The sequence below is a fragment of the Littorina saxatilis genome, linkage group LG5 (assembly GCF_037325665.1).
Source record: "Littorina saxatilis isolate snail1 linkage group LG5, US_GU_Lsax_2.0, whole genome shotgun sequence".
Classification (NCBI taxonomy): Eukaryota; Metazoa; Mollusca; class Gastropoda; order Littorinimorpha; family Littorinidae; genus Littorina; species Littorina saxatilis.
Genome location: NC_090249.1, coordinates 10,415,473 through 10,442,799, shown reverse-complemented (window position 1 = coordinate 10,442,799; position 27,327 = coordinate 10,415,473). Strand labels below are relative to the sequence as shown.

At 45.4% G+C, this 27,327-nt stretch overlaps 1 protein-coding gene and 1 non-coding gene across 2 annotated transcripts; both read right to left on the bottom strand.

Moving 5' to 3' along the window:
* Window positions 1-4,322: 4,322 nt before the first annotated feature.
* LOC138966272 (glutaryl-CoA dehydrogenase, mitochondrial-like) lies at window positions 4,323-27,257 on the bottom strand. Its single transcript, XM_070338424.1, has 10 exons — window positions 27,080-27,257; window positions 14,454-14,501; window positions 13,864-13,998; window positions 13,271-13,394; window positions 12,699-12,938; window positions 12,048-12,270; window positions 11,139-11,242; window positions 10,547-10,672; window positions 9,475-9,635; window positions 4,323-6,492 (listed from the first exon to the last, which is right to left on the bottom strand). Exons 1-10 carry the CDS (start codon window positions 27,177-27,179, stop codon window positions 6,425-6,427), a joined length of 1,329 nt encoding a protein of 442 aa, XP_070194525.1. The 5' UTR covers window positions 27,180-27,257; the 3' UTR covers window positions 4,323-6,424.
* On the bottom strand, window positions 21,718-21,836 carry LOC138967902 (5S ribosomal RNA). Its single transcript, XR_011456078.1, has one exon. It is a non-coding gene; the product is annotated as a 5S ribosomal RNA (ribosomal RNA).
* Window positions 27,258-27,327: the final 70 nt, after the last annotated feature.

Here is a 27,327-nt window from a genome sequence, read left to right as displayed (position 1 = left end):
TGCTACCAGTTTTTATACCAAACTAAGTACACTTTATCGTTTTTTCAAAAAAATACATTGCTATAAAGATTGTCATACTGAATGTAAGGAACAGATTGACTACTAATGCTTATAATGCAACAACTGACCCTCGTAAAATAAAATTTGATTTCATTCCCCTCTTATCTGTCTCTCTCTCTCTCTCTCACTGCTTGCTTTGGTTGGCTCCGTCCGTGGTTTGGTTTGGTTCCACTGTTTTCATTCTGTGTGTGTGTGTGTGTGTGTGTGTGTGTACATGCGGCGTGCAAGCGTGTGTGCATTCAGCTTGTGAATGTTTGCATTCAGTTAAGCCTATATAGTTATAACTCATTAGTTACCGTCGCATCTGTGATGAGTTGTATGTGCCCGGCCTTGCCCCTCATTCAAAAACAGAACCGTCACCGTTTTTACGAGTAAATGGCGGGAGGGGGGTGGAGGCCGGCGGGCGGCGGTGTTGAAGGTGGGCTGGGTGGGCTGCGCCTTCTCCTATTTTTTCACGGGGAGCTTGGAGGAACAAGATGACGATTTTCGCATGCACGATGTGATTCAAGACCCCCCTCCGCGCAGTCATGAGCGATGCTTGATAGTCTTGACTGACGCTGATGTAGTTTTAAAAAGATTCCTGCCGGTGTTCCACAAGGATCCGTGCTAGGCCCGCTCCTATTTTTGGTTTACATTAATGATATTGTAAAGAATATTGAATCCGGAATTAAGTTGTTTGCTGATGACACAAGCATGTATCTTGCATTAGAAGATGTAGACAGACGAACCAATATATTAAATCAAGATCTTGATAAAATTAGTGCATGGGCCAATAAATGGAAAGTTAAATTTAACGAGACTAAGACTGAATTGCTAAATATTCAACGTGATTTAATCCCCCCTCAACCCTTGTTTTTCAACAATGTCTTTTTACAAAAAGTAGATCAACACAAACACCTTGCATGGAGTGATTTTACAGAGCACCTGCAAGTGGGATGCCCACATCCAAAGTATAGTTAAAAAAGTGAATTTACTGATTAATTGTTTACGATTTTATAAATATAGATTAAGTCGAAAAAGTTTGGAAATAATGTATAAGTCTTTTATTTTACCCCATTTTGACTACGCAGATGTTGTTTGGGATAATTGCACTAAGATAATGGCAGATGCTTTAGAAAAATTACACTTAGAAGCCCTACGAATTATAATAGGTGGAGTTAAAGGCACTAGCCATGCAAAGCTGTATGAGGAAAGTGGGCTATGTAGCCTTGAAGAACGAAGGAAAAGACATAAATTAATTGTCTTTCATAAGATGATACATAACAAATGCCCCCAGTACTTAGTAAATGTATTGCCCCCTCTTGTAGTTGATATTAATCCGTATCATAGACGAAGACCATTAGAAAGACACGTGCCTCCTCATAGAACCGAATTATTCCGCAACTCTTTTATCCCAAAAACGACTGTACTGTGGAACACCTTACCAGATAACATTAAAATGACCACCTCCTTGAGCGAGTTCAAAAATTATTTGTCAAGTGCTGATTTTAAAGTACCATGCCATTATTATTCTGGAGAAAGATTTGAACAAGTACATCAGTGCAGATTGCGTATTGGTATGAGTGATTTGAATTTTGATTTATGTAAGCGGCACCTTATAGGATTGCCCTCAATGCGAGTGTGGTTATCCCAGCGAGACTGCTGAACATTACTTACTGCATTGTCCCATGTATAGAGATATAAGATTATTGTCCATTGATAATTTGACAAATGATTATAAGTATATCGAAATATTATTGAAAGGCATCCCGCAATATCCACGAAATGTCAACCAGACCATATTCATAACTGTACAGGACTATATTAGACAGACGGGCAGGTTCCGTAACTGAGCCTCTATATTTCACTCATAACATTTATTAGACACTGTCATGTGACATGCTGCCTGACAAATCTTTCCCCATAACCTCTCTCATGTTCTTTTGTTGTTTTTCGACTTATTAATTATGTCTCGATTTATGCGCAATGTAGTGACTTTTCCTCTGTTAACAATATGCATTAACTTTGTGCGAGTGTCTTATGTGCACTTATTACAATTGAAATGAGATCCACTCTCCTCAAATGTTGGTGCTCCAAGTCTTTTTCTTCTTCTTCTTTTCCCCTTAAGCTAGCTGCTAGCTACGGCCGGGCCGCGACGGGCTGGTTCGGCGAACGGTCGCCGACGTCATCAAATCAGGGGATTCCCCTATTAGTTAGTACACAGAACTGGTTCGGTGGAATGTTCGCCGAGCGTTCGACGAGCTGGTTCGGCGTGGTTCGGCTGTGGTCGGTGGCGGGCTTAACTCCTATTCCTGTTCTCTCGTGCCCTTTCCCCACCTCCTGTATCACCAACCCCTTCCCATTTTCTGCTTGTCTGTGTATCTGTTTTTTTCTCTTTTTATATTTAGTCAAGTTTTGACTAAATATTTTAACATCGAGGGGGAATCGAAACGAGGGTCGTGGTGTATGTGCGTGTGTGTGTGCGTGTGTGTGTGTGTGTGTGTGTAGAGCGATTCAGACTAAACTACTGGACCGATCTTTATGAAATTTGACATGAGAGTTCCTGGGTATGAAATCCCCATACGTTTTTTTCATTTTTTTGATAAATGTCTTTGATGACGTCATATCCGGCTTTTCGTGAAAGTTGAGGCGGCACTGTCACGCCCTCATTTTTCAACCAAATTGGTTGAAATTTTGGTCAAGTAATCTTCGACGAAGCCTGGACTTCGGTATTGCATTTCAGCTTGGTGGCTTAAAAATTAATTAATGACTTTGGTCATTAAAAATCTGAAAATTGTAAAAAATAAAATAAAAATTTATAAAACGATCCAAATTTACGTTTATCTTATTCTCCATCATTTGCTGATTCCAAAAACATATAAATATGTTATATTCGGATTAAAAACAAGCTCTGAAAATTAAATATATAAAAATTATTATCAAAATTAAATTGTCCAAATCAATTTAAAAACACTTTCATCTTATTCCTTGTCGGTTCCTGATTCCAAAAACATATAGATATGATATGCTTGGATTAAAAACACGCTCAGAAAGTTAAAACAAAGAGAGGTACAGAAAAGCGTGCTATCCTTCTTAGCGCAACTACTACCCCGCTCTTCTTGTCAATTTCACTGCCTTTGCCATGAGCGGTGGACTGACGATGCTACGAGTATACGGTCTTGCTGAAAAATGGCATTGCGTTCAGTTTCATTCTGTGAGTTCGACAGCTACTTGACTAAATATTGTATTTTCGCCTTACGCGACTTGTTGTTTTGTTTCTTCGTTTCCTGAAATGAGTTAATGTATTTATTCCGCCATCATGCTAACCCTTGTTTTGTAATTACTATGATTGCTTAAAATAAGCATTATATGCTTGAGTATGTAATCATCCATGCATTGTTCTTGTCATGATTAAAATTGAATAAAGTTCTGTTTAAACCATGTAGTGTTGACAACTGGCACCTTAAAGGGCACAGTACGTGCATGGAACCCCATTAACACCCCCTCCCAATTTAAGACGCAATCCCTTTTAAAACCCTGGGTTTATTTTCCATCAGAATTTCTATTCAGAACCCATGTCATTTTACCTCTTTTAAGACTCCCTCCTTTTGAAGTTTTTGTGGTCTTAAAACGGGGTTCCACTGTATATTCCTTCTCGTGTAGATAACCTTCTGTGCAGGGATTGTGTTGTTCTTATTGTTATAACATTATGTAAGAGCATCCTTCCACTTAAACATATGTAAAAATTAAAAATCAACAGCCTGGTAGCTTTTATAGACCCATTGTCAATTTCGTTGTTAAATAAATATCACAGATTTATTGTAGGTGTCAGTTACTGCAGCAGAAAATTCCCCCCTCTACACAGAAAACAGAGAGGCTGTAGATTTTTGGGAAGTGTAAAAGAGGTTTTCGACTAATTGCTCCCACCCTCCCCCCCCCCCCCCCCCCCCGCTCTCCAGGACAACTACTCCTCCCCCCTGGTCAAGCTGCACCCCTAAGACAATTACCACCACCCCCACACTCACATATACCCCCCCCCTCTCTCCCCAGACAACTGCTACCCTCCCACACCAGGGATAAATGTGTATCATTTTGTGATTGTGTACGTGTTTGTGACCAGATATCAAAGCTCTTTTGAATGCATAAAGGTATACTCTTTTTTTTTTACCAAAACACACACTCACACACACACAAACATCCATGAATACATACTGAATTACTCAGCAAGTTTGTGTCTGGTGAAATGAAAGCAACAGAAAAACAGAAAGAAGAAACAATAAGCATTTTCATTTCAAAAAGCACTTTTACTGAGAACTCAGCTGCCATAATTTCAACATTTCACCATCCTTGAGATTCACACAAACCGTTGCCACAAACCTTGACAGCTTACCTTCCCCTTTCATGATAAAGCTAATGAAACATGATTTAAACGTTAACCTAACTATTTTAAAATGCACTACTTAACATTTACAATTTAAATAAAGCTTTCTATAAAGTACCCAACACTGTACATAAACAACATGATAAATAAGTATGGTTTTCCATTACATTAAAAAAAAATTAAAAAACTATCATGCAAAAACTTCAATGATCATGCCTAAGTTTATATCGTACAAAGGTTTATGGATGAAAAAAACAAGTAAAAAGTCCAGAAGTTTTGAATAAAAATGTCAAAGACTGATCAATGAACGACTTTCATTTATTATAATTATACCTTAAAACACTGAACAAAATCTAAATCTTTCAAGACAATATTGGCCAAAATAATTTGTACTGTCCAAATATATCCAGTTCTGTGTACAAAGAGTTATTAATTCGTTCAAAGTTCACACTGTGGTACACAATTTTTTTCATAATCTGCAGTATGTACAAGTTTCTCATTTCAAAGGCTTATTCATGCATTCATTCACTCTCCTTCACATACACACACAAACACAAGGTGAAAAGGACATATGCACTCTATACTTAAACAAAATCAAACAACTACAGAATGATTGTTGAAATGCCACATGGTTTGACTAATTTAATGAAGACTCAATAAGCTTTGACTTAATGACCACATGTATGTACACAAATAAATCAACAAAGCAAAAGAAAATGCAAATGTATGACGAGAAATGGACACAAAACAGTATGTCTTTTTCTTGGACAGAATCCCTGATTACCAATAATTCTTCTTGAAAGACATTGCACACCTTATATTCTGCACGCAGTCAAGAAACATTTTCCTTGAGGCAACTGATGTGATAAACAACAGAAAAAAGTACACTGATTTTGTTTATAGTATGCACTATATGAATGACAAATTAAGACATTAATGCTCTGAGAAGATCATGAAAACATACACTAATCTGTTTCAGCAAACTGCTTCCAAGAAGTGATAATCCACAAATGATGTATATAATACTGACAACTCATCAAATATGTACACAAAGAACACAAATACAGAATGATAGACTGATTGGATGAATAGTTTACTTAACTGAATATCAATACCTCTGATAACATCCATCAAGTGCACTTTTTACCCATTGCATTATACAAAATTAAACAAATCTAAATGATAACATAGGTTCATTTATCAAGCAACTGCTTTTTAAACTGAGTATCACAGAAGACGCTCACCGACTGATAATGCTATACTCTCTAACCTTCCATTTTGTCCAGGTGTCACTTCCCCCATACATATCATCAACACATGTATTACGTAAATTGTTTGTTTGTTTGTTTGTTTGCTTAACGCCCAGCCGACCACGAAGGGCCATATCAGGGCGGTGCTGCTTTGACATATAACGTGCGCCACACACAAGACAGAAGTCGCAGCACAGGCTTCATGTCTCACCCAGTCACATTATTCTGACACCGGACCAGCCAGTCCTAGCACTAACCCCATAATGCCAGACACCAGGCGGAGCAGCCACTAGATTGCCAATTTTAAAGTCTTAGGTATGACCCGGCCGGGGTTCGAACCCACGACCTCCCGATCACGGGGCGGACGCCTTATTACGTAAATTCCCAACCCCAAAACACTGTGGCTATAACTGTATCGCAAAATCTTTCCGTCTCCTTTTTTTATGCCGATGACTATACTTCACCAACCTCAAAAGGTAAATAGATTTTAAATCTTAAATCAAATTCCCTCAAGAGTACCAGATCCTTGAAGTTCATATTCGCTACAGTTATTTTTTTATTTTTTTATTCCTGATCTTGCACCAGGAGGACCATATGAATTCCTCACAGTTGTTAGATCTCCATATCTCTATCACTGGTACATTTCATCCTCCTTATTTCTATTCAGTTTATTACCTTTCCCACCTGTCGTTTTTTCTTCAAACTAATGGATTTCCCATACCTCCCTTCCTTGAAAATAGTGTTGGCACAAGATCTATCCAGTGAAGGCTTGGAGTCCGGTGATGGCACGACCCAGGATGAGCGCATGTATATCGTGTGTACCTGCAACAATCGTGACATAAAAACTGTATTAACCCATCCATAAAACACTGTTTTCTTTCTAAGATTCCACATAAAAGAGCCTGCTACCAGTTTTCTATCTGTATACTTTTCTTTTCTTTTTAAATCATGGTCTCATCCACCTAATCTGGAGGCACCTGGAGATATCTGTATACAGTATACACCGATATTTTGATCGGTTTAAAGACCTAAAATCTGAGAAATGTAGGTCTTTAAAGAGAGGGAGTCTCCTAATGGAGGTAGGTTTTGCGACACTGTGCAGAAAATGTCTCAGAAAATGAGGTCTTATGGTAGAGGGAGCCTAATAATGGAGGGTCTTATGGTAGAGGGAGCCTAATAATGGAGGGTCTTATGGTAGAGGGAGCCTAATAATGGAGGGTCTTATGGTAGAGGGAGCCTAATAATGGAGGGTTTTATGGTAGAGGGAGCCTAATAATGGAGGTCTTATGGTAGAGGGAGCCTAATAGTGGAGGTCTTATGGTAGAGGGAGCCTAATAGTGGAGGGTCTTATGGTAGAAGGAGCCTAATAATGGAGGGTCTTATGGTAGAGGGAGCCTAATAATGGAGGGTCTTATGGTAGAGGGAGCCTAATAATGGAGGGTCTAATGGTAGAGGGAGCCTAATAATGGAGGGTCTTATGGTAGAGGGAGCCTAATAATGGAGGGTCTTATGGTAGAGGGAGCCTAATAGTGGAGGTCTTATGGTAGAGGGAGCCTAATAATGGAGGGTCTTATGGTAGAGGGAGCCTAATAGTGGAGGGTCTTATGGTAGAGGGAGCCTAATAATGGAGGGTCTTATGGTAGAGGGAGCCTAATAATGGAGGGTCTTATGGTAGAGGGAGCCTAATAATGGAGGGTCTTATGGTAGAGGGAGCCTAATAATGGAGGGTCTTATGGTAAGAGGGAGCCTAATAATGGAGGGTCTTATGGTAGAGGGAGCCTAATAATGGAAGGTCTTATGGTAGAGGGAGCCTAATAATGGAGGGTCTAATGGTAGAGGGAGCCTAATAATGGAGGGTCTTATGGTAGAGGGAGCCTAATAATGGAGGGTCTTATGGAAGAGGGAGCCTAATAATGGAGGGTCTTATGGTAGAGGGAGCCTAATAATGGAGGGTCTTATGGTAGAGGGAGCCTAATAATGGAGGGTCTAATGGTAGAGGGAGCCTAATAATGGAGGGTCTTATGGTAGAGGGAGCCAAATAATGGAGGGTCTTATGGTAGAGGGAGCCTAATAATGGAGGGTCTTATGGTAGAGGGAGCCTAATAATGGAGGGTCTTATGGTAGAGGGAGCCTAAAAGTATAGGTCTTATGGTAGAGGGAGCCTAATAATGGAGGGTCTTATGGTAGAGGGAGCCTAATAGTGGAGGTCTTATGGTAGAGGGAGCCTAATAATGGAGGGTCTTATGGGAGAGGGAGCCTAATAATGGAGGGTCTTATGGTAGAGGGAGCCTAATAATGGAGGGTCTTATGGTAGAGGGAGCCTAATAATGGAGGGTCTTATGGTAGAGGGAGCCTAATAATGGAGGGTCTTATGGTAGAAGGAGCCTAATAATGGAGGGTCTTATGGTAGAGGGAGCCTAATAATGGAGGGTCTTATGGTAGAGGGAGCCTAATAATGGAGGGTCTTATGGTAGAGGGAGCCTAAAAGTATAGGTCTTATGGTAGAGGGAGCCTAATAATGGAGGGTCTTATGGTAGAGGGAGCCTAATAGTGGAGGTCTTATGGTAGAGGGAGCCTAATAATGGAGGGTCTTATGGGAGAGGGAGCCTAATAATGGAGGGTCTTATGGTAGAGGGAGCCTAATAATGGAGGGTCTTATGGTAGAGGGAGCCTAATAATGGAGGGTCTTATGGTAGAGGGAGCCTAATAATGGAGGGTCTTATGGTAGAGGGAGCCTAATAATGGAGGGTCTTATGGTAGAGGGAGCCTAATAGTGGAGGTCTTATGGTAGAGGGAGCCTAATAATGGAAGGTCTTATGGTAGAGGGAGCCTAATAATGGAGGGTCTTATGGTAGAGGGAGCCTAATAATGGAGGGTCTTATGGTAGAGGGAGCCTAATAATGGAGGGTCTTATGGTAGAGGGAGCCTAATAGTGGAGGTCTTATGGAAGAGGGAGCCTAATAATGGAGGGTCTTATGGTAGAGGGAGCCTAATAATGGAGGGTCTTATGGTAGAGGGAGCCTAATAATGGAGGGTCTTATGGTAGAGGGAGCCTAATAATGGAGGGTCTTATGGTAGAGGGAGCCTAATAGTGGAGGTCTTATGGTAGAGGGAGCCTAATAATGGAAGGTCTTATGGTAGAGGGAGCCTAATAATGGAGGGTCTGTATGGGGACCAGCTTCTCAAAGGCAGAGGCAAGTCATTTATTCAAGGGAGACAACTAGAGTTGTCTTTCTTTCTTTATTTGGTGTTTAACGTCGTTTTCAACCACGAAGGTTATATCGCGACGGGGAAAGGGGGGAGATGGGATAGAGCCACTTGTCAATTGTTCACAAAAGCACTAATAAAAAATTTGCTCCAGGGGCTTGCAACGTAGTACAATATATTACCTTACTGGGAGAATGCAAGTTTCCAGTACAAAGGACATAACATAACTAGAGTTGGATAAACAGATTCGGCTTGCTATCTCCCTGCTTATTAACACAGTACTATCCTACTTCTTATGCACGAACTAGTTCTGTCCCACCTTGCACGTCACATAAAGCAAGGATAATGAAAATCTTCAAAACTGAAGTCACAGGCCCACAGGCAAGGGTACAAGGAATGAAATTGGTGCCAAGTCCCCTTATGCAAATAAATGGATTCTATCACGACTGAACAGGAAGAAGACACAGACAGACCAAAATCCCATATTCATACGTTTTCTTAGTTTACAAAGGTATATGACGTACACAAAAATCAGAACTTAGGACTACAGAACATTGCTTTTCTCCCTGTACAAAAAAACATCTACATCTGCATTACCTTCGTATGTGTTGACTGCTTCCAGGTTCATGACATGTCGGATGATGTGATACTCGTCTGAGATGCCGTTACCACCTAGCATGTCTCGTGCAATGCGCGCAATGTCCAGCGCTTTGCCGCAGTTGTTTCGCTTGATCATGGAGATCATTTCTGGTGTTGCCCTGGGACAGAGTGAGAAAAGCATGCATGACTGAATTTGAACAAAAGATGCGGAGAGCATTCAGCGCTTGTGTGAATAAGGCCTCAGGGCAAACAGGCTGGCTCAATGCTAACACTGAAGGAGTTCTTTCTTTCTTTATGTCTTTATTTGGTGTTTAACGTCGTTTTCAACCACGAAGGTTATATCGCGACGGGGAAAGGGGGGAGATGGGATAGAGCCACTTGTTAATTGTTTCTTGTTCACAAAAGCACTAATCAAAAATTTGCTCCAGGGGCTTGCAACGTAGTACAATATATTACCTTACTGGGAGAATGCAAGTTTCCAGTACAAAGGACTTAACATTTCTTACATACTGCTTGACTAAAATCTTTAAAAAAATTGACTATATTCTATACAAGAAACACTTAACAAGGGTAAAAGGAGAAACAGAATCTGTTAGTCGCCTCTTACGACATGCTGGGGAGCATCGGGTAAATTCTTCCCCCTAACCCGCGGGGGGAACACTGAAGGAGTCTTCATCACAGTTTTTGATAAACAGCAGAAATGAGAAATACATTCTGACCTAAACTGTGATACCAAATCAAGATTCAGTGCCACAAATCTCCTTTCAGGGTACCAAAAAAGACCCGCAATCAAAAAGAAGTCAGTCCTACAGAATGAAAACTTGTGCTTGAAGACACCACCATAGGTCTTGTTGTTGTTTTCATATTTATAAATGTTTGTAATTTGTATGTACAAATAACTGGAAATAAAACATTGATTAACATTTTTTAAAAATAAAATTGACAATGATTTCAGCTCGGATATGCTGCGTAATCACAGGTAAACTAATCACACTCACAAAGTTCAAACTTCAGTTCAAAAACATAGGTTCATCTCTCCAAACCTCGGAAGCAGTGTAAGATGACTTACTTGCCCTGGTCCTTGAGGCGGCCAACCTGCACACAGGCCTGAAGACCCAGCGAAATCTCCGTCAGCATGTCCGCCATCTTTTTCTGCATCAGCTGGTTGTTGGCAAGGGGGCGACCAAACTGTTTCCTGTCACCAACAGCAACACAATATGCAACTATGGTTTCTGTAGGCAAATTTGTTAAAATCGTAAACAATAGAAATAATCTGCTCTTTTATGTGTTGTAGGTCCAGTGCTTGTGCTAATACATTTTTTATTTAGCATGTTCTCGCACAGTGAATTCTAATACCGGTAAATACTTTTGGTTTTCTTCTTTGTATGTCTCTCTCCTCTGAAGTGTGTTTGTTTGTGTGTGTATGTGTGTGTGTTAGTGTCTTCTACCTCTCTTCTGCACGTGCACGGTTGAATATTACAAAAACTGACAAACTACATTTCCACCAGCACATTAATACTCCAGGTGAATGCCTTCAGGATTCCAGATTTCTGTTTGAATACGTTAAAATATTCATCACCTGATCACCAGAACCGATGTTCATTTGCTGCTATTCCATTGCCATGCATGTCCCTGTGTGCAAATGCTCAACTATACTTTACCTGTCCAAAGTGTACTGTCTGGCTGCCTCCAGGCAAAACTCTGCCGCTCCCAGTGTGCCCCAGGCAATGCCGAAGCGTGCGTTGTTTAGACATCCGAAAGGTCCCTGAAAAATCATCATTGGAAATATGCTGAGATATGTAACTATCCTAGAGTTAAGCCACACTGCCTCCAAAAGATAAAGTAAAATACTACTGCTACTTCAGTAAATTATTTTGGCCCTCACCTGCTCTACTCTACTGAGGCGCAGTTTCTCTCCCCTTCTATGGACTTTTTCTTAACACCAGCTAACTGCATAAATACAAGTGGAACACTGCTTTTACAAACACCTCAAATCTGAGATCCAATCCAATCTTCCGCGTTCATGGGGTGCACACCTCCCATGTACACTCCTGAGTTTTCCCCCACCATTTAGGCAGCCATGCTCTGCCTTCCAGGGATGCATGCTGGGTGTTTTCATGTTTCTATAACCCACCCAACTCTGACAAAAGATTATACGATCTTTACTGTGCGTACTTGGTCTTGCACACAAAAAGGGCGAAAAGGCACTAGCATGCCTGCCCATAAGTTGACTTGGGAGATCTGAAACATATCTCCAACCTTAACCCACCAGGCACAGCAGCCAGGATTCCACATGGCAGGCCGATATCTCATTCACTAGGCTATTCAGTATTGTGCCCGTGTAAAGGAGGGAGCAAGTTTTAAACCAAGGATGGGGTTTTCGCTGTATCCACATGAACTTGAAATGTAAGTCTAACACCAAGCCTAGACACATCTGGCAGAATATTCTCTGCAGGGATCTCAATGTCCTTTACATCTACCACTGGTAGTGAGTTACCAGCAGATAAGTAGTATAACTGTTGCTGCCTTAATGGTTAGACAGTTTACCAAAGTGAAAATGCAAGTCTCACCCCAAGGCCAGACACGTTGGGCAGCATGTTGTCTGCTGGGATTTCGACGTCTTCCATGACTATCTGCCCGGTGATGCTCGCCCTCAGGGAGAACTTGCCCTCGATCTTGGGGGCGCTCAGTCCCGGCATGCCCTTCTCCAGGATGAAGCCGCGGATACGGTTGTTGTCGGCGTCACACTTGCCCCACACCACAAACACATCGGCGATAGGAGAGTTGGTGATCCTGTTGTGAAATAAAATAACAGATTGCTGTTTAAAAAATGTTAAAACAGATAACGTTATATTGCATTGTGATGTATTGCCTTGGATGAAATAAAACAATGAGTTCTCCGTGCATTAAGAGCAACTGTGTAAGCAGGGAATAAAGGATACTGAACAGAGTGAAATGTTCTGATGCATACAACAAAAAGCCTGAAGAACAGGAACAGTCATAGTATTATATAGCCTCGTGCATTCTTTGTTTGTCCTGTACTAGTCTCACCAGACTGGATTTGTTGTCCAGCTTATGCAAAGACAAAATCATCAGAAGAGCAAATGTGCGCATTCCTTGCAACAAAACGGCTTGAATGGGTTCATGTAAATACAAACAGAATCTCAAAATAACATTCTAGATGTTCAAACGGTGTTAGATACATGTATAAGAAATCATACCAAGATTTGGCGCCATTGAGTGTAAAAGTCTTCTTAGTAGGGTTGTATTTGGCGTTGGTTTCCATGTTCGCAGGGTCACTACCGTGATTGGGTTCTGTAAGACCAAAGCAGCCAATCAGCTCGCCCCTTGCAAGTTTTGGGATGTATTTCTCCTTCTGCTCCTCTGTGCCGTACGCATAGATTGGCCACATGACGAGGCTGGACTGGACACTCATGGCTGACCGGTAGCTGCTGTCCACTCTGCAAGTAAAGAATCCCTTGTTGTTTACACACATTCCTGGCTTCTGTTTCTTTGCGCACGTGTGCATCTCTGAATGTATGTGTGTGGGGGTTTTCTTGAGTAGAGAAATTACAAAAAAAGCGATGGTTTGAGAAAAAGGTGTTGTTTCAAGCAAAGAGCTTAATAAACACAGTGCCATGACACACTGGCTTTTATTCATACTGCGTACCTGTACTCTGCATGCCTCAATTGATGTGACAACCATACGCCCACACATTTTTCAATTCTCTGGTAATGTCAACAACAAGTCAAGCCTATGACCTCATCACAATTCTATCTCTGCACTACCCACCTTTCCAGTTCCCTGGTGATGAGACCGTATCCGACGGAGGAGAGACCTGGACATCCGTAGCCCTGAATGGTGGGACCCAGCACCCCCATTTCTCCAAGCTCTCGCATGATCTCGGGGTCAAAGTCTGCACACACCAAAAGAAACGACATTCAATCATGTCAATCTATTGACAGCAATCTGCAGAATTAGCCCTGGCCCCTAGTGAGGATTAATAGTTGCTAGATCTGAAAAACAAAGGGACATTAGCGCTCCATAAATACAACATGTGCAACATTAGAGTAAGTGAGAGTTATGCGATACGAATCTTCTGGAATATGAGAGAATAACAAGCATTGAAATGAGCAAGCGACATGACCAAAGTTAACATGACCCCCTTTTAAAAAACAAAAATGAACCTCAAATCACACTCTTTTCCAGCAGAGCAGATTCAGCGTTTGGCTCCCCACTGAAGAATGTGGGCATAGCATTAATCCATTTATTTAAAAGTTCTGACATCTTCAGAAGGCTGAGTGATCGAAACATTGGGTTTGATAATGGAATAACTCGATCCTTTATCAATCATACAGTCAGTAAGGATCTTAAAACACACTCACTTTCATGTCTGTTGGCCATCAGAATGCGAGGCATGAGTTTATCCTGGCAGTAATTCCGGAACTGGTCACGCACAATGATTTCTTCTTCTGTCAGCTGAGATTCAAGGTTCAGTGCATCCTTCCACGAAAATGTGGCTGAAAGTAAAACACACACATACCAATGTAAAGACCAGGCATGAGAACTGGGATACATGAAAAAGTGTGAAAGTGATCCACAGGTCCAAAATAATGCTGAAATTCTGGATATTTACCAAAGAAATTGCTCTGCAACTGCACCTTAACAGTAAAAAAAAAGTTTGATTTCAACCAAAAGTTTAGGCGCCACCAATGTAAAAAAAAAATCTCAGATTTGAGATAATAACCTTATAAAGTAAGTTTGGTTTGATTTCATTGATTAGTTGAAGTCAATTCTCATTTTTCATGCATGTATACATTAACAGATTAAAGGATCAAACGTGAAGCTACACATTAAAAATAATTCTGCCTCTCATGGAACTCTCACACCATTTATAAAATTATACGAAACGCAATGTTTCATTTTAATAATATTATTTTGTGCAAGTACGGATTTCATAAACTCTAAAACCAACCTTTTGACTTTGGAGCAACATCTTTGCCGGGAGCCTTCGAATCAGAGTCTTTATGTTAAGGAAAGCCTAGACCATACAAATAACATGAATGAATGAGTGCTCATATACAGGGGTGAGTTTTGGCGCTCGCCCGCTCGCCCCCGGCGACTTCAAATCGCGTCCGGCGGGTTCGAAATTCCTCTAAAATCGCCCGCCTGGCGAGTTCAAATTTCGCCGAAGCACAAAGTTGTTAGGCAAGGTAGTCAATCGGAACGGCCGGCGAACAAATATCTCTGCGGGCGATCTCAAAATCTGTCACTTCTCTACTGCCCACTCATCCCCCCCCCCCCCCCACTTTCAGAAGGACTCAGGACTACCACCAATCAAGGCCAGACACAGTGGCTAGACAGCTACCCCCCTCCGCCTCACTTGACGTGTCATCACCCCTCCAGTGCCACGAGCCGCTGGCGATTGCATCAGCAGTCAAAATAGTTAAACCCCCCCTTCGTCCCCCCTCTTTGCGCTATTCACTTCACCCCCTCTCTTATATCTTATCCTGCGCTCACCAATCCTTCAGAGACTTTCACATGTAAAACAGTTTCCTCTCAGATAAAAACTCGGTCATTGACCCCGAGTAAGAAGGTCAGTGTCTCGACAGGCAGCTGTGTTCAGGTTGCAAGTACCGGTCATTGACCCAGGTCTCAAGGCCAACCAGCTTTTACAATGCATCTGCCTTTGATCTGACCGCCCATCCAGAGCAAACATATTCCCCCTAGCCCTCTGTATTTTTCCTTTGGTGTGCCTGCTATGTACCACTGATCCAGTTTCTGGGAAATGTATAATTATGTCATTGACTGCAGGGATACTCATTGAGACCATTTTCCAAAATATGTTAACACCAGCTTTGCTGACCAACTTAGTACAAGTAGTGACAGTACTACTGCTGTCAATTATTTCCCTTCAACTGAGGAAGTAAAAATAACCAAGAAATTCCTACGAGGTAGGAAAAACACCCCCGTCAAAGGGAAATAACCTTCTCAGTTGGTGGCAGTGACTGAGTGAGAATGGTTATTTCCCTTTGACCATTAAGATGTCCCTCTATAAGTCCTTGTATAATTTTAATCCACCAATAACTCCCTAACCGTGTGTTTGACTGGTCCCAGGAATGTATAGAACCTGTTCACCAAGTTTGGTGACGATCGGTCCGTTCATTCTTGAGATCTATATGCGAACACAAACAAACAAACAAACACATCGAGCGAAACCTATACACACCCCTATACCGGGGGTGTAAAAACCCGATCCACTATATGTGATTGTAAGGCTTCTTTTTAAGCCTACTGTCTATATGATACTTACCGAGACAGTACTATTCTTGCACATTATCTATTATAGGCCGAAAAAATTGGACAAAACGCTGAGTGGGTACAATTATCTCCCATAACCATGCGCCACCGTGGATCCCAAGCACTGTCCGAGTGCTTCCCCCTTACAGGATGTAGGTGGCGCGTCCTCTTTCTTTATGAGCTGCAGACCCTCAAAAAGCCCATAACATATCAAGAGGGGAGGCGGGAGGGAAACTCTAATAGTACTGTCTCGGTAAGTATCATATAGACAGTAGGCTTAAAAAGAAGCCTTACAGTCAATATAACACTTACCTCGACAGTACTATTCTTGCACAGAATACCAGAGTGGTGTGAGGGTGATATGTAGAGTATTAAACTCCTTAATCAAAATCACTTAAATCCAAGGATTAAGATACCCAGGCAATTTTCGAACAGTACTACCGTAAAAGAAAATATACCCAAGAAACATACCTTAGACTGACGTGACCATGCTGGCAACCACTGCTGTGTGGTGAACTCAATGTCAAAGTCCAGGCCACTCAAAGCTTGAATACCACTGAGTCTACGGCAAGTGGCTAAAGCGATGAGGAACAATTAGTCTTAAAAATCAGCAACTTGATACTGATGCCTGCCAGGGGTTCAAACTCATTGCTACGCAGGAGTTTGAGGACCAGAAAGACATCCCCCTTGGGAAATGAAACCCGAGGTTTAGACACCGCTGCATTGCTAATACCCGAAAGGACATTAGCGATGAGGGAGGACCTGATCAAGTGTTCAGGTCTGCGACCAGTAGCGGCCGCAATCGTGGAAGCGATGGCAGATCTGTATCCAAGAAGAGTCTTAGAAGAAAGACTCTTCTTTTGATACACTTCCACCAGGAAGTTGGCCAAGTCCTGTGTTGAGGGATAAAGCGGCTTTATCCCCTTGGACAAGGCGAAGGTGGCCCAAGCTCTCCAGCGTAAGTCGTAGAGCTGATTAGTTGATCGCCTCTTAGCGTTCAAGGAAAACTCTACTGAACTCTTGTGCAATCCTAGTGCAAGCAGTTTGGAGCGCACAAGAGCCATGCGGTCAAGCACAGACTCTCTGGACGTGGATGAGGGAGGCATGATCGAGGCTGGAGCAGACCTCCCCCGTCCAGATCCAGAGGTAGAGGGTCTACGTGGGTGAGACCGCGAAGATCTGGAAACCACAGAGCTGTTGGCCAGTAAGGCGCGACCAAAATCAGTCTTGGTCGTTCCTGCAGATATTTTGCCAGCACCCTCGGAATCAGAGATGTCGGGGGATAGGCGTAAGCATCGAGGAGCCTCCACAAGAGAGTGAATGCGTCCAAGTGGAACGCATTCATGTCTCGAAAGGGGCTGACGTACCTGGGAAGCCGAGCGCTGAATCGAGTTGCGAACCGATCGATCAGAGGACGGTCCCACCTTGCCCACAGACGCTGTAGAACGTTGTGAGCGATGGTCCATTCTGTGGAGAGAACCTGATCGCCCCGACTGAGAATGTCGACCAGGGCGTTCAGTTTCCCCGGAACGAACTGGACTGACATCCGGACCTGATTGGTCTGGCACCAGAGCAGAATCTCCTCCGCCAACAGGTAGAGGGACCGAGAATTGGTGCCCCCCTGGTGGCGAAGGTAAGCTAAGCATGTGGTGTTGTTGTCCCCGTTGAAAATCAGAGGGGCCAAGGACAGGCCGAATGGGAGGGCCCGAAACTCGAACACTGTGCCCTCCCAAACGAACCGGAGCAGATGTCGGTACCCCGGGGCCACCAGGATGTGGAAGTAAGCATCCTGGAGGTCCCAGACATGGCCCAATCGTTTGGCCGGATGGCCAACCGGACCGACGAAGGGGTTTCCATCTTGAACTTGCACCTGTGAAGGTACAAGTTCAAGGTGGAGAGGTCCAACACCGGCCTGAACCGGCCGTCCTTTTTGGGGACGGTGAACAGGCGGGAGCAGAACCCCGGAGAAGGCTGAGAAAGGGGGTAGACCGCCTTCTTCTCGACCAACGAGTTCACCTCGTCCTGAAGGGTCTCGAGGAGGGGGGAACGTCCAGGGTAGAGCGGACAATGGAGGTTGTGACGACAGCGGTAGAGAAAACCCCGACCACACCACCCTCAAGAAAAACTGGTTGGAGACCAGTCTGCCCCACATGCCGCGGGCCCGAAAAAGGGAACCGACGGACGAAAGAGGGGCAACTTGAGGGGGCGTCAACGTAGGGCCGGGACTCACTGAAAATTCTGCTGGCGGGCAGGCGCAGGCTTGCGACCACCCCCCCTGGTGGTGCTGCTTCCCCTTACCTGTCTGAGCACCCTTCGTCTAGCTTGGGAACGCAACAGGCGCCTAAGAGGAGGAAGAAGGAGGCAGTGAAACTGGCTTCTTCTTCTTCTTCTTCTTCTGAGGCTGGGAGCTGGAGGTGACTGTAGCACTTCTCTTACTCCCCGCCGCCGTCGCCGAAGCAGCGAGGCCAACCATCAGAGAATCAGTGTTCCTCTGGCGTGTGGACTCCACCACAGAACGAACAGTGTCCGGATGAAAGAGGGAAGAAGGCTGAGGAAACGTGTTCCTCAGACTCTTCCTCATATCCGGAGGCACTATAGAAGTAGGCAGAAAATGATCACGGAACAGGGCCAATAAAGTGGACCCGTGTTCCAATGGCCAATTCTGCCGCAGACGTCACGCACGATCGCACGGCATGCAAAGCCCGATCCACTCGAACCGTGTCAAGGACCCGAGTGGAATCGGACTCTGCCCGATCGGGAGGGTCCAACAGTGTGGACAGCGTGCTCATCCATGTCAAGGCCTGTGATTGGGCCTCGACTGTGGAAGAAACGGTGGCCTCAAGATTGTGGAACGAAGCAGAGCTCAGTTCCACCTTCTTGACCGAAGGCACCTCCCCAACGAACACATCACCGTCAGCCCCACCCTAAACACTCGAAGTCTGGAAAGGGAGAGTTCGAGAGTCAAAGGGAAAAGGGAGGGACGAAACAGATTGGACACGAGGAAACAGTGGAGGTGCGCCTCCCGAAGGAAAGCATGGCACTGAACCCGCGTCCTCCCGAGGAACATAGGTCGCGTTTGCACGTGAATCTGTACTCCTCAGGCGATGTGCTGCCGCTTCCACCGTGGCACTAAGACTAGGGTGGAACGCGAATTGCCGGCGGACGGATCGTTCATAAAACGAGCCGCCGGCAGACGCGGCGTGAGCCTCCCGCGCCCGGGCCGAAGCGGACTCAAAGGACGAGAGGGCGTCTCAGGGAAGGACGTCCTGAAACTGTTCAAACGTCCTTCTAGCTGTGCGAGGACGAGCCTCCTGCCTCTCGTCCTCAGACCCCGGGTCCAGGTCCTGTGTGTCAACACTAGACGACAGACGCTTAAGAGAGGCATCTGTGACGTCAAGACGCCGCGTGATGTCTGTCATGTACTGTTGGAAAGTACGAAGCATAGCTTCGGAAGTTCCATCAGAAACCGGCAAGGGTAGAGGATCAGTGTTAACCTCAGGGCGACCCTGATCCTCCTCCCTATCGTCCTTCGACTCACTCTCCTCTTCACTTCCCGACAACTCCTCAAAAGCAGGAGTGTAGGGAGCTTGAGGGGGAAGAGCCGAAAGCGATGAAGCAGGCTGTGAAGAAACGCCCACAGAAGCAAGAGGCCGCGAAGACCCCTGCCACAAAGACGAAACGTCTCCAGCAGCCGAAGGGGGAGAAAAACAACAACCCTGCGACTGTTGGGTCAGCCCAGCCAACGAACCCCCGCCATTTATAGACTGAACAGGAACCCATCGGGTCTGATCAGAAAAGAAATGGTCCGGTCCGGTCGGGGGTGCCGATCCGGTCCGGTAGGGTGGTCCGGTGTTCCGGTCCGGTGCCGGACCATCCGGAGGTCCCGTTCGGCACCGAACCATCGTACCCACAGAAGTGTTCGGGTGGTTAGGTCCGGACGTGGACATACCGTACCATCCGGACCCGTGGTCCGGTATGGTCCGGTTCGGTGCCAGACCATCTAGACCAACAGAGGTGGTCGGGTGGTCCGGCACCGGGCCATCCGGACCCATAGGTCCGGTACCATCCGGAGGTCCTGTTCGGCACCGAACCATCCGTACGCACAGAAGTGTTCGGGTGGCTCGGTCCGGGCGTGGACGTACCGTACCATCCGGACCCGTAGGTCCGGTTCGGTGCCAGACCATCCGGACCAACAGAGGTGGTCGGGTGGTCCGGACCGGTCCGGTAGGGTGGTCCGGTGTTCCGGTCCGGTGTTCCGGTCCGGTGTTCCGGTCCGGTCCCGTACCATCCGGAGGTCCCGTTCGGCACCGAACCATCCGTACCCACAGAAGTGTTCGGGTGGTTCGGTCCGGACGTGGACACACCGTACCATCCGGACCGGTGGTCCGGTATGGTCCGGTGCCAGACCATCCGGACCAACAGAGGTGGTCGGGTGGTCCGGTCCGGACCGGACCACCGGTCCAGTACCGGACCATCCGGACCCGTAGGTCCGGTCCGGTCCCGCACCATCCGGAGGTCCCGTTCGGCACCGAACCACCCGTACCCACAGAAGTGTTCGGGTGGCTCGGTCCGGACGTGGACATACCGTACCATCCGGACCCGTAGGTCCGGTTCGGTGCCAGACCATCCGGACCAACAGAGGTGGTCGGGTGGTCCGGACCGATCCGATAGGGTGGTCCGGTGTTCCGGTCATGTGGTCCGGTCCCGTACCATCCGGAGGTCCCGTACGGCACCGAACCATCCGTACCCACAGAAGTGTTCGGGTGGTTCGGTCCGGACGTGGACCTACCGTACCATCCGGACCCGTAGGTCCGGTGGTCCGGTATGGTCCGGTTCGGTGACAGACCATCCGGACCAACAGAGGTGGTCGGGTGGTCCGGTTCGGACCGGACCACTGGTCCGGTACCGGACCATCCGAACCCGTAGGTTCGGTCCGGTCCCGTAGCATCCGGAGGTCCCGTTCGGTACCGAACCATCCGTACCCACAAAAGTGTTCGGGTGGCTCGGTCGGACGTGGACATACCGTACCATCCGGACCCGTAGGTCCGGCATGGTCCGGTTCGGTGCCAGACCACCCGGACCAACAGAGGTGGTCGAGTGGTCCGGCCCCGACCGGACCACTGGTCCGGTACCGTACCATCCGGACCCGTAGGTCCGGTGGTCCGGTGTGTTCCGGTTCGGTGCCAGACCACCCAGACCAACAGAGGTGGTCGGGTGGTCCGGTCCCGACCGAACCACTGGTCCCGTACCGTACCATCCGGACCCGTAGGTCCGGGGGTTCGGCAAGGGCCAGAGGTACTGTCCCGCACCGGACCCTAAGGTCCGGTACGGTCCCGTACCATGGGTCCCGTCCGGACCAAACCCGGAGGTCAAGTCCAGTCGGGACCCGTGGGTCCGGTTCGATCCCGACCCGTAAGCCTGGAACGTTCCGGACCCTTGGTCCGGACCATCCGTCCCCCGAACACCAGACGCTAAGGAATGGCGTGGGGTCAAGACGGTCCGGTCGGAGGTGTCGGTCTGAGCAACAGAAACAATGTTCCCGTCGCCCTGACCATTCGACAGAAGTACCACGTTCTGTCGAACACCTCCACGTCCAGTAACTAGTCGGCCGGAGCGTCTTATCAAGAGGGACAGCCACCAGTCACACGGACGTCAGAGGGAACCGTAGTAGCAGTGGTCGTAGGCACGAAGCCTGAAACCCCTGCCACCACAGGACCGCCCTGAACGGGGTCAATTCGCATCCCAACCCCAGCGGGGAGGGAATTCAGAGACCCCGTCATCTCCTCCGATCTCCCCCCCCAGGAGGCCGAAACTACTGTCGAAACAGCAGCAGACGACCCAGCGAGGGAGTTCAGAGGAGGACCCGTGTCCCTCCTGGCTTCCACAGCGGTGGAAACCGAGGAGGGCACAGGAGAGGCACCGGAAAAGGAAGATTTTAATGCCAACTGCACCCGGTGTTCCCAGGCGGTCACCCATCCAAGTACTAACCGGGCCCGACGTTGCTTAACTTCGGTGGTCGGACGAGAACTGGTGTTTACAACGTGGTATGGCCGTTGGCTGTCAAAACCCGAGTCTCTCCAGTAGCCCCTAGATCGGATTCACCAACCCCCAAAGAGGGTTGGGAATCGACCTGCCCCCGGATTCGAGCCAGGGAGGAGAAGGAAACCTTCCCCCCAGGCTTGAAACCGGGAGGAGCTGAAGCCTGAGACTGAGGGCCGGACAACGGCGTCGAAGGGGGGGAAGCTTGTTCCACTGAAGGAGAAGGAGAAAGAAGCTTTTTCTTTCCCCTCGACCTTCCCCGAACCTTCGACGGCGCAGCCCCGCCCGAAGTCCCAGGCTCAAGCCCAGCCTGTTTGAGCAAGCTCGCATTGAGCTTGCTCAAACAGGCTTTCTCCGCCCTCCCTCGCCGCAAACGCAAAGCGTTTGGGGAGGGAGAGTCGGAGCGCCGAAAGATCCCCTTCTCCGTGCGTAAAACATGACGCTGGGCGCCCGGAGAAGGGTTGCCCCCGGCAGACTCTGGTTCCGTAGAACCAGAGCCCAAAACAGGACGAGACATCCTACCTCGCCCTGTACGTACCCTTAAAGACCGAGAATTAACAAAATTCAAAGAAAATTTAGGTCAATACTCAAGTGAATGCGGCGAAACGAGAAGCAGACGACCGGTCACCACGAAGTAGGACGGGAGGCACGCCGAGTCCGCCACACAAAAACGGAGGCACAAGTTGAAGGAAACACAACGTAGCCTCAAGCCAGAAGTGGAAAAACACACAATAATCCAACAGGTGATAGTCCACACAGAAAAGAAGCCTCTTAGTCCAAAATAATCCGGGAGCGTAGCAGAAACACAGCCGGTCTGACACGCGCGAAAAAAGAAAGAGGACGCGCCACCTACATCCTGTAAGGGGGAAGCACTCGGACAGTGCTTGGGATCCACGGTGGCGCATGGTTATGGGAGATAATTGTACCCACTCAGCGTTTTGTCCAATTTTTTCGGCCTATAATAGATAATGTGCAAGAATAGTACTGTCGAGGTAAGTGTTATATTGACAAAGAAGAAAAGACAGACCTTCAACAATAGGACAAGGGATGCAACTCTGCTGAATCAAAAGCATAAAGATCACCTGTGAACAATTCTAGGATCAGGAAATCTGAACATCTGTTTGTTTTCATTTGGAAATAGAAATGAAATATAATGCTTTTGATTATTTATGACTTAAGCTGTGTTTTTATACTTGGTTTTACACAACAAAAAACATAATTTAAATTAAAACAAAATGCTGATTTACTCTTTTGTAGTGTGTGTTTATGTGGTAAGTAGAGTTCCATAGTAAATTACTTTGTAAATTGTGTGGTAGGGGTACATAAAGGGGGTAACTTTTAGTGAGGTTTAGTGTGTGATTGTGTGACAGGGTGTGAATGTGGTTTTGATTTCTTGTTTCTTTGTGGCGGCTTTTATTTTAAATTCTTTTAAAAACAAGGTTAATTATCATTATATTAAAACATAGCACTTTAGTCATCAAGTTTTGTGTGTGTTTGTGGTAGTTATTAGTAGTGCAAATCCACAGGTATGCATTATAAGTATGAATGTACGTCTTTTGTGTATGTGGTTAGTACGCGACGAGCCGCCGGGGCGGTTGTAAAAAATCCCGGCAGGTTGGGGGCCGGTTGGGATTTTGGGGGGCCGGTTCAGTTTTTGACTTACCGGCCCCCCTGGCCGGTAGCAAAAAAAGTTAAGGTGCACCCCTGTATATATATGTAACATCATCCATTATAAAACATTCTTCTGCAAGACCACATCAAAAAATTGTTGAAAGTAAAGCAGAAGAATAATAATAATAATAATAAATAACTTTTCTATAGCGCGAGTCCCATCAATTGGCTCCAGGCGCTTTACAAATTCATTATAGAATAAACTAGCACAAATCAACAAGCAAACAAAGCATACATTTAACTGAGACATAACACCAAGAACCCAAGCACTAAGCAAAAACTTAGCGTACAATGTTAAAAGTACACACACACGCACGCACACACACACACACACACACGCACGCACGCACGCACGCGCACACACAAAGATACCATTGACAAATAGACCATAAAGCACATACAGGGTAGAGAGTTCCAAAACAGAATAGAGTTGTGGAGAGTCTACTCAGGCTAAGCAAAGGCTTTACGAAACAGGTATGTTTTGAGTTGTGTTTTGAAGGAGGAAAGGCTGCTGGAGTCACGGATAGAACTTGGAAGCGAGTTCCAGACGGTCGGAATCTGGTACCTAAAGGTTCTTTCACCAAAGGTCTTGGTCCTGGTTTTGGGGATGCGAAGGAGTTTTTCAGAGGAGGATCTGAGAGAACGGGATGGCTCGTAGATACTGAGGGAATGGGACAAATAGGGGGGAAGTGTTTTCTCAAAACAGCGGTACCCTAACAGAGCCAGCTTGTACTCGATTCTATACTTCATAGGAAGCCAGTGAAGGGTGGTAAGTAGGGGAGTGACATGGTCTTTCTTAGACTTCTGCAGAATGAGCCTTGCAGCACTGTTCTGGACTCTCTGTAAGCGATCAAGTTCTTCAGTGGGGAGGCCGGCAAGCAATGAGTTGCAGTAGTCAAGTCGACTCAGGATCAGAGAGGAGACAAGTTGAACAGTGGCTTGGAGTGTCAGGAATGATCTGACAGAGGAAATCTTGCGCAACTCAAAAAAGGCACATTTACAAACAAAACTAATGTGTTTTTGCATTGTCAGAGCAGAGTCCAGGTACACGCCTAGGTCCTTAACAGCGGTTTGGGAGACAATCTGAGTGTCGCCTATTGTCAGGGAAGTACAGTCAATCTGATTTAAAGCATGCCTTGAGCCTGACAGCATCACCTCAGTTTTTGAGTCATTCAGCTTGAGTTTATTGTCTATCATCCAGTCTTTAACTGACTCAATGCAGCGCTCAGTGTTTTTAACCACTTTTGGAAAATCACTGGGGGGAGCAGAATCCTCTATTTGGGTGTCGTCGGCATACTTGTGGTGTTCGCAGCCATGCCTCAAGATGACGTCAGATAGGTCCTGTGTGTATAGTGTAAACAGAACCGGGCCTAGAACAGAGCCCTGAGGTACTCCGTGCTTCAGGGGAACAGGGGATGATTCTTTTTGACCTATTTGTACTCTTTGAAAGCGTTCGGAGAGATATGACACGAACCACTGGAAGGCTTTGTCGGCAATTCCAAACGTGAACTGTAGTCTCTTCAGAAGAAACTGTAAACATTAAAGTACTACATCTTATTGCAGATTCATCTATGCATTCTAACTTGAGGCCACATAAAGAAAATGCGGTTCAGGTAACATTACAACCAAACAAAATATAGGGCGGGAATGTCCGCTAAGACTTGGGGGGGTTCATACAAATAACATTCCTTATTACCGTATTTTCCGGGTCATAAGGCGCGACTTTTTTCCTCGAGTTTGACCCCTGCGCCTTGTATAAGGAAGCGCCTAATCCGTGTATGAAATACGAAAAAAATCAAAGAGACCGCCTGAGTATAAAATTTCATTTCGTAAGATCATGTCTGACTGGTATTACTTATAACAATATTAACAGCTATTGTGTTTTCAGCGTAGCAATAGGGCCCGATATTTAAACGAGACAAGTATAATGCCGACTCGTCTTCGACTCGTCGGCATTATACTTGTTCGAGTCTAAATATCGGGCCCTATTGCTACGCTGAAAACACAATAGCGTTTATATAGCTATTCTGACATTAAATTCTGTGTTAAAATCATGTTTTTGTCAGCAACAAGTACCAGAATGGTCCATGTCGTTGATTGCAGACGACGGTTCCCTTTCCGCATGAAGCCACGGAAATAACCGAACATTGAAAAACCCACCGACATGTATTACGGAGAAAACTCGAGATAACCGGATGTTTAGTATTACGTCAATATGCTAGGAATCATATGACGTCATGACGTATCATGCACGTAGATTGTATGTTCGAAAGTCTGACTTCTGTTGGGAATTTGCGTGGTGAAGACTGCGGTAAATCTGTAGATGATAAGAGAACAAGGATTGTCTCAGAAGAAACGACTAAATGTTTCAGACCGGTAACTTCATTTCAACATTGCACTATACAATGGACGTTCTATGTGACAGAGAGTTTGCTGATTTTGTGTTAAACATTGGAGAGATCGTCTGCTAGAATCAGAGTAGGTCGCTTCAGATTGCAGCTTCTGGAAATTTGCAAGGTTTGTTGCCTGTTAAAGAACTGGATTTTACACGTAATGTATGTCATGTACAGTAAGGCCTAAAAAAAAAATAGGTGTAGTTACGGTAACCCGACCTACCCTATTTTTAGGGGCCGATCCTATAACTTTTTATTACATTTGTCAAAAAAAATTAAAAAAAAAACAAAAACAGTGCAAAAAACGCAATGAAAGCGAAAGCGCCCGTGTCGCACACTTATTTCCCTGTCAAGTAGGTTTAATTTGTACACATTAGAAAAAAAAGTTTAAAAAAAAAAAAGTGATTGCCTACCTGAGTACCTCCCTACCCTATTTTTTGGGGCTATGTTACCGTAACCACACCTATTTTTTTTTTTTTCCTAAGCAACAACAAAAACACACACAAAGCAAATGGCATCGTCTGTCGACTTGTCACATAAACAAACCTGGCGAGGTATGCGTTTACTTTATACACGTGGAAGGAACCGGAACCATGGGTCTTTGTTATTGCCAATATATGCTTTAATGATCGGAAAAGGGATGTGTGAGACCATCCAATCACAGCCCCCGAATTCCCCCACGTGTCCATCAGAATAGCTATATATATGCTCATTCAGCCATGCATGCATGCTTATAGTTACATAACATAATCTTTCCATGACAAAAATAACATCAGTTAATTGAGTGATTAACAAACAATCCTAAATTGGTTTCTGTCCACAGCAGTTCTACAAATCGCTTATCACACATCAAAACGAAAGAAAATAAGAAAATGAAATGGTGTGTCTGCAACTGACTGACCTCTTTTATAACGATTATCCAATCACATTGCACGTAAGGGACACACCTCCAAAACAGCTGTAAACTGAAAAACAACTTAGGTTAACCGATCCATCGAAACATAACTCTCGTCACTACAAACGATCCTAGAAAGTTGAAGATTGTATAACTATTTCGTGTAGACTTCAGGAACATAAATAATGACTTTACATGAGCTTTTGAAAACCCTTTACATCAGTGACCTTGTTTTCATGGTGGAAATTCACCCATGCTTCTCAAGTAAGTTTCAGACCTTCCTCTGAAAATCAGAAAGGATACGAGTCGCTGGTGCTGCTGTTCCTAGACATCTCCGTAAAATCAGTTGAGGAATCACACTGTTTTTCCCGAAAATCGCGATCGTTGTTCTGGAGGATGCCATTGCGTTGATCTTGCTTGTTTTCTGTACGAGTTCTTCTACACGTAATGAACTGGGGCAGCAGACAACCCGGTACTTCTTTTACCCGGAATCGACCGGAATCATCCAGAATCGACCGGAATCGACCTACACTACAAATAAAAATGGTATA

Bases quoted from the DNA above. Each gene is read 5' to 3' on its own strand.
- LOC138966272 (XM_070338424.1), bottom strand. From the start codon at position 27,179: ATGGCATCCTCCAGAACAACGATCGCGATTTTCGGGAAAAACAGTGTG. The intron at 12,271-12,698 runs GTATGATTTCTT...ATTTCACAACAG, and splicing joins CTCAATGGCGCCAAATCTTG to GATCACCAACTCTCCTATCG. The intron at 11,243-12,047 runs GTGAGACTTGCA...ATGATTTTTCAG, and splicing joins CCAACGTGTCTGGCCTTGGG to GGACCTTTCGGATGTCTAAA.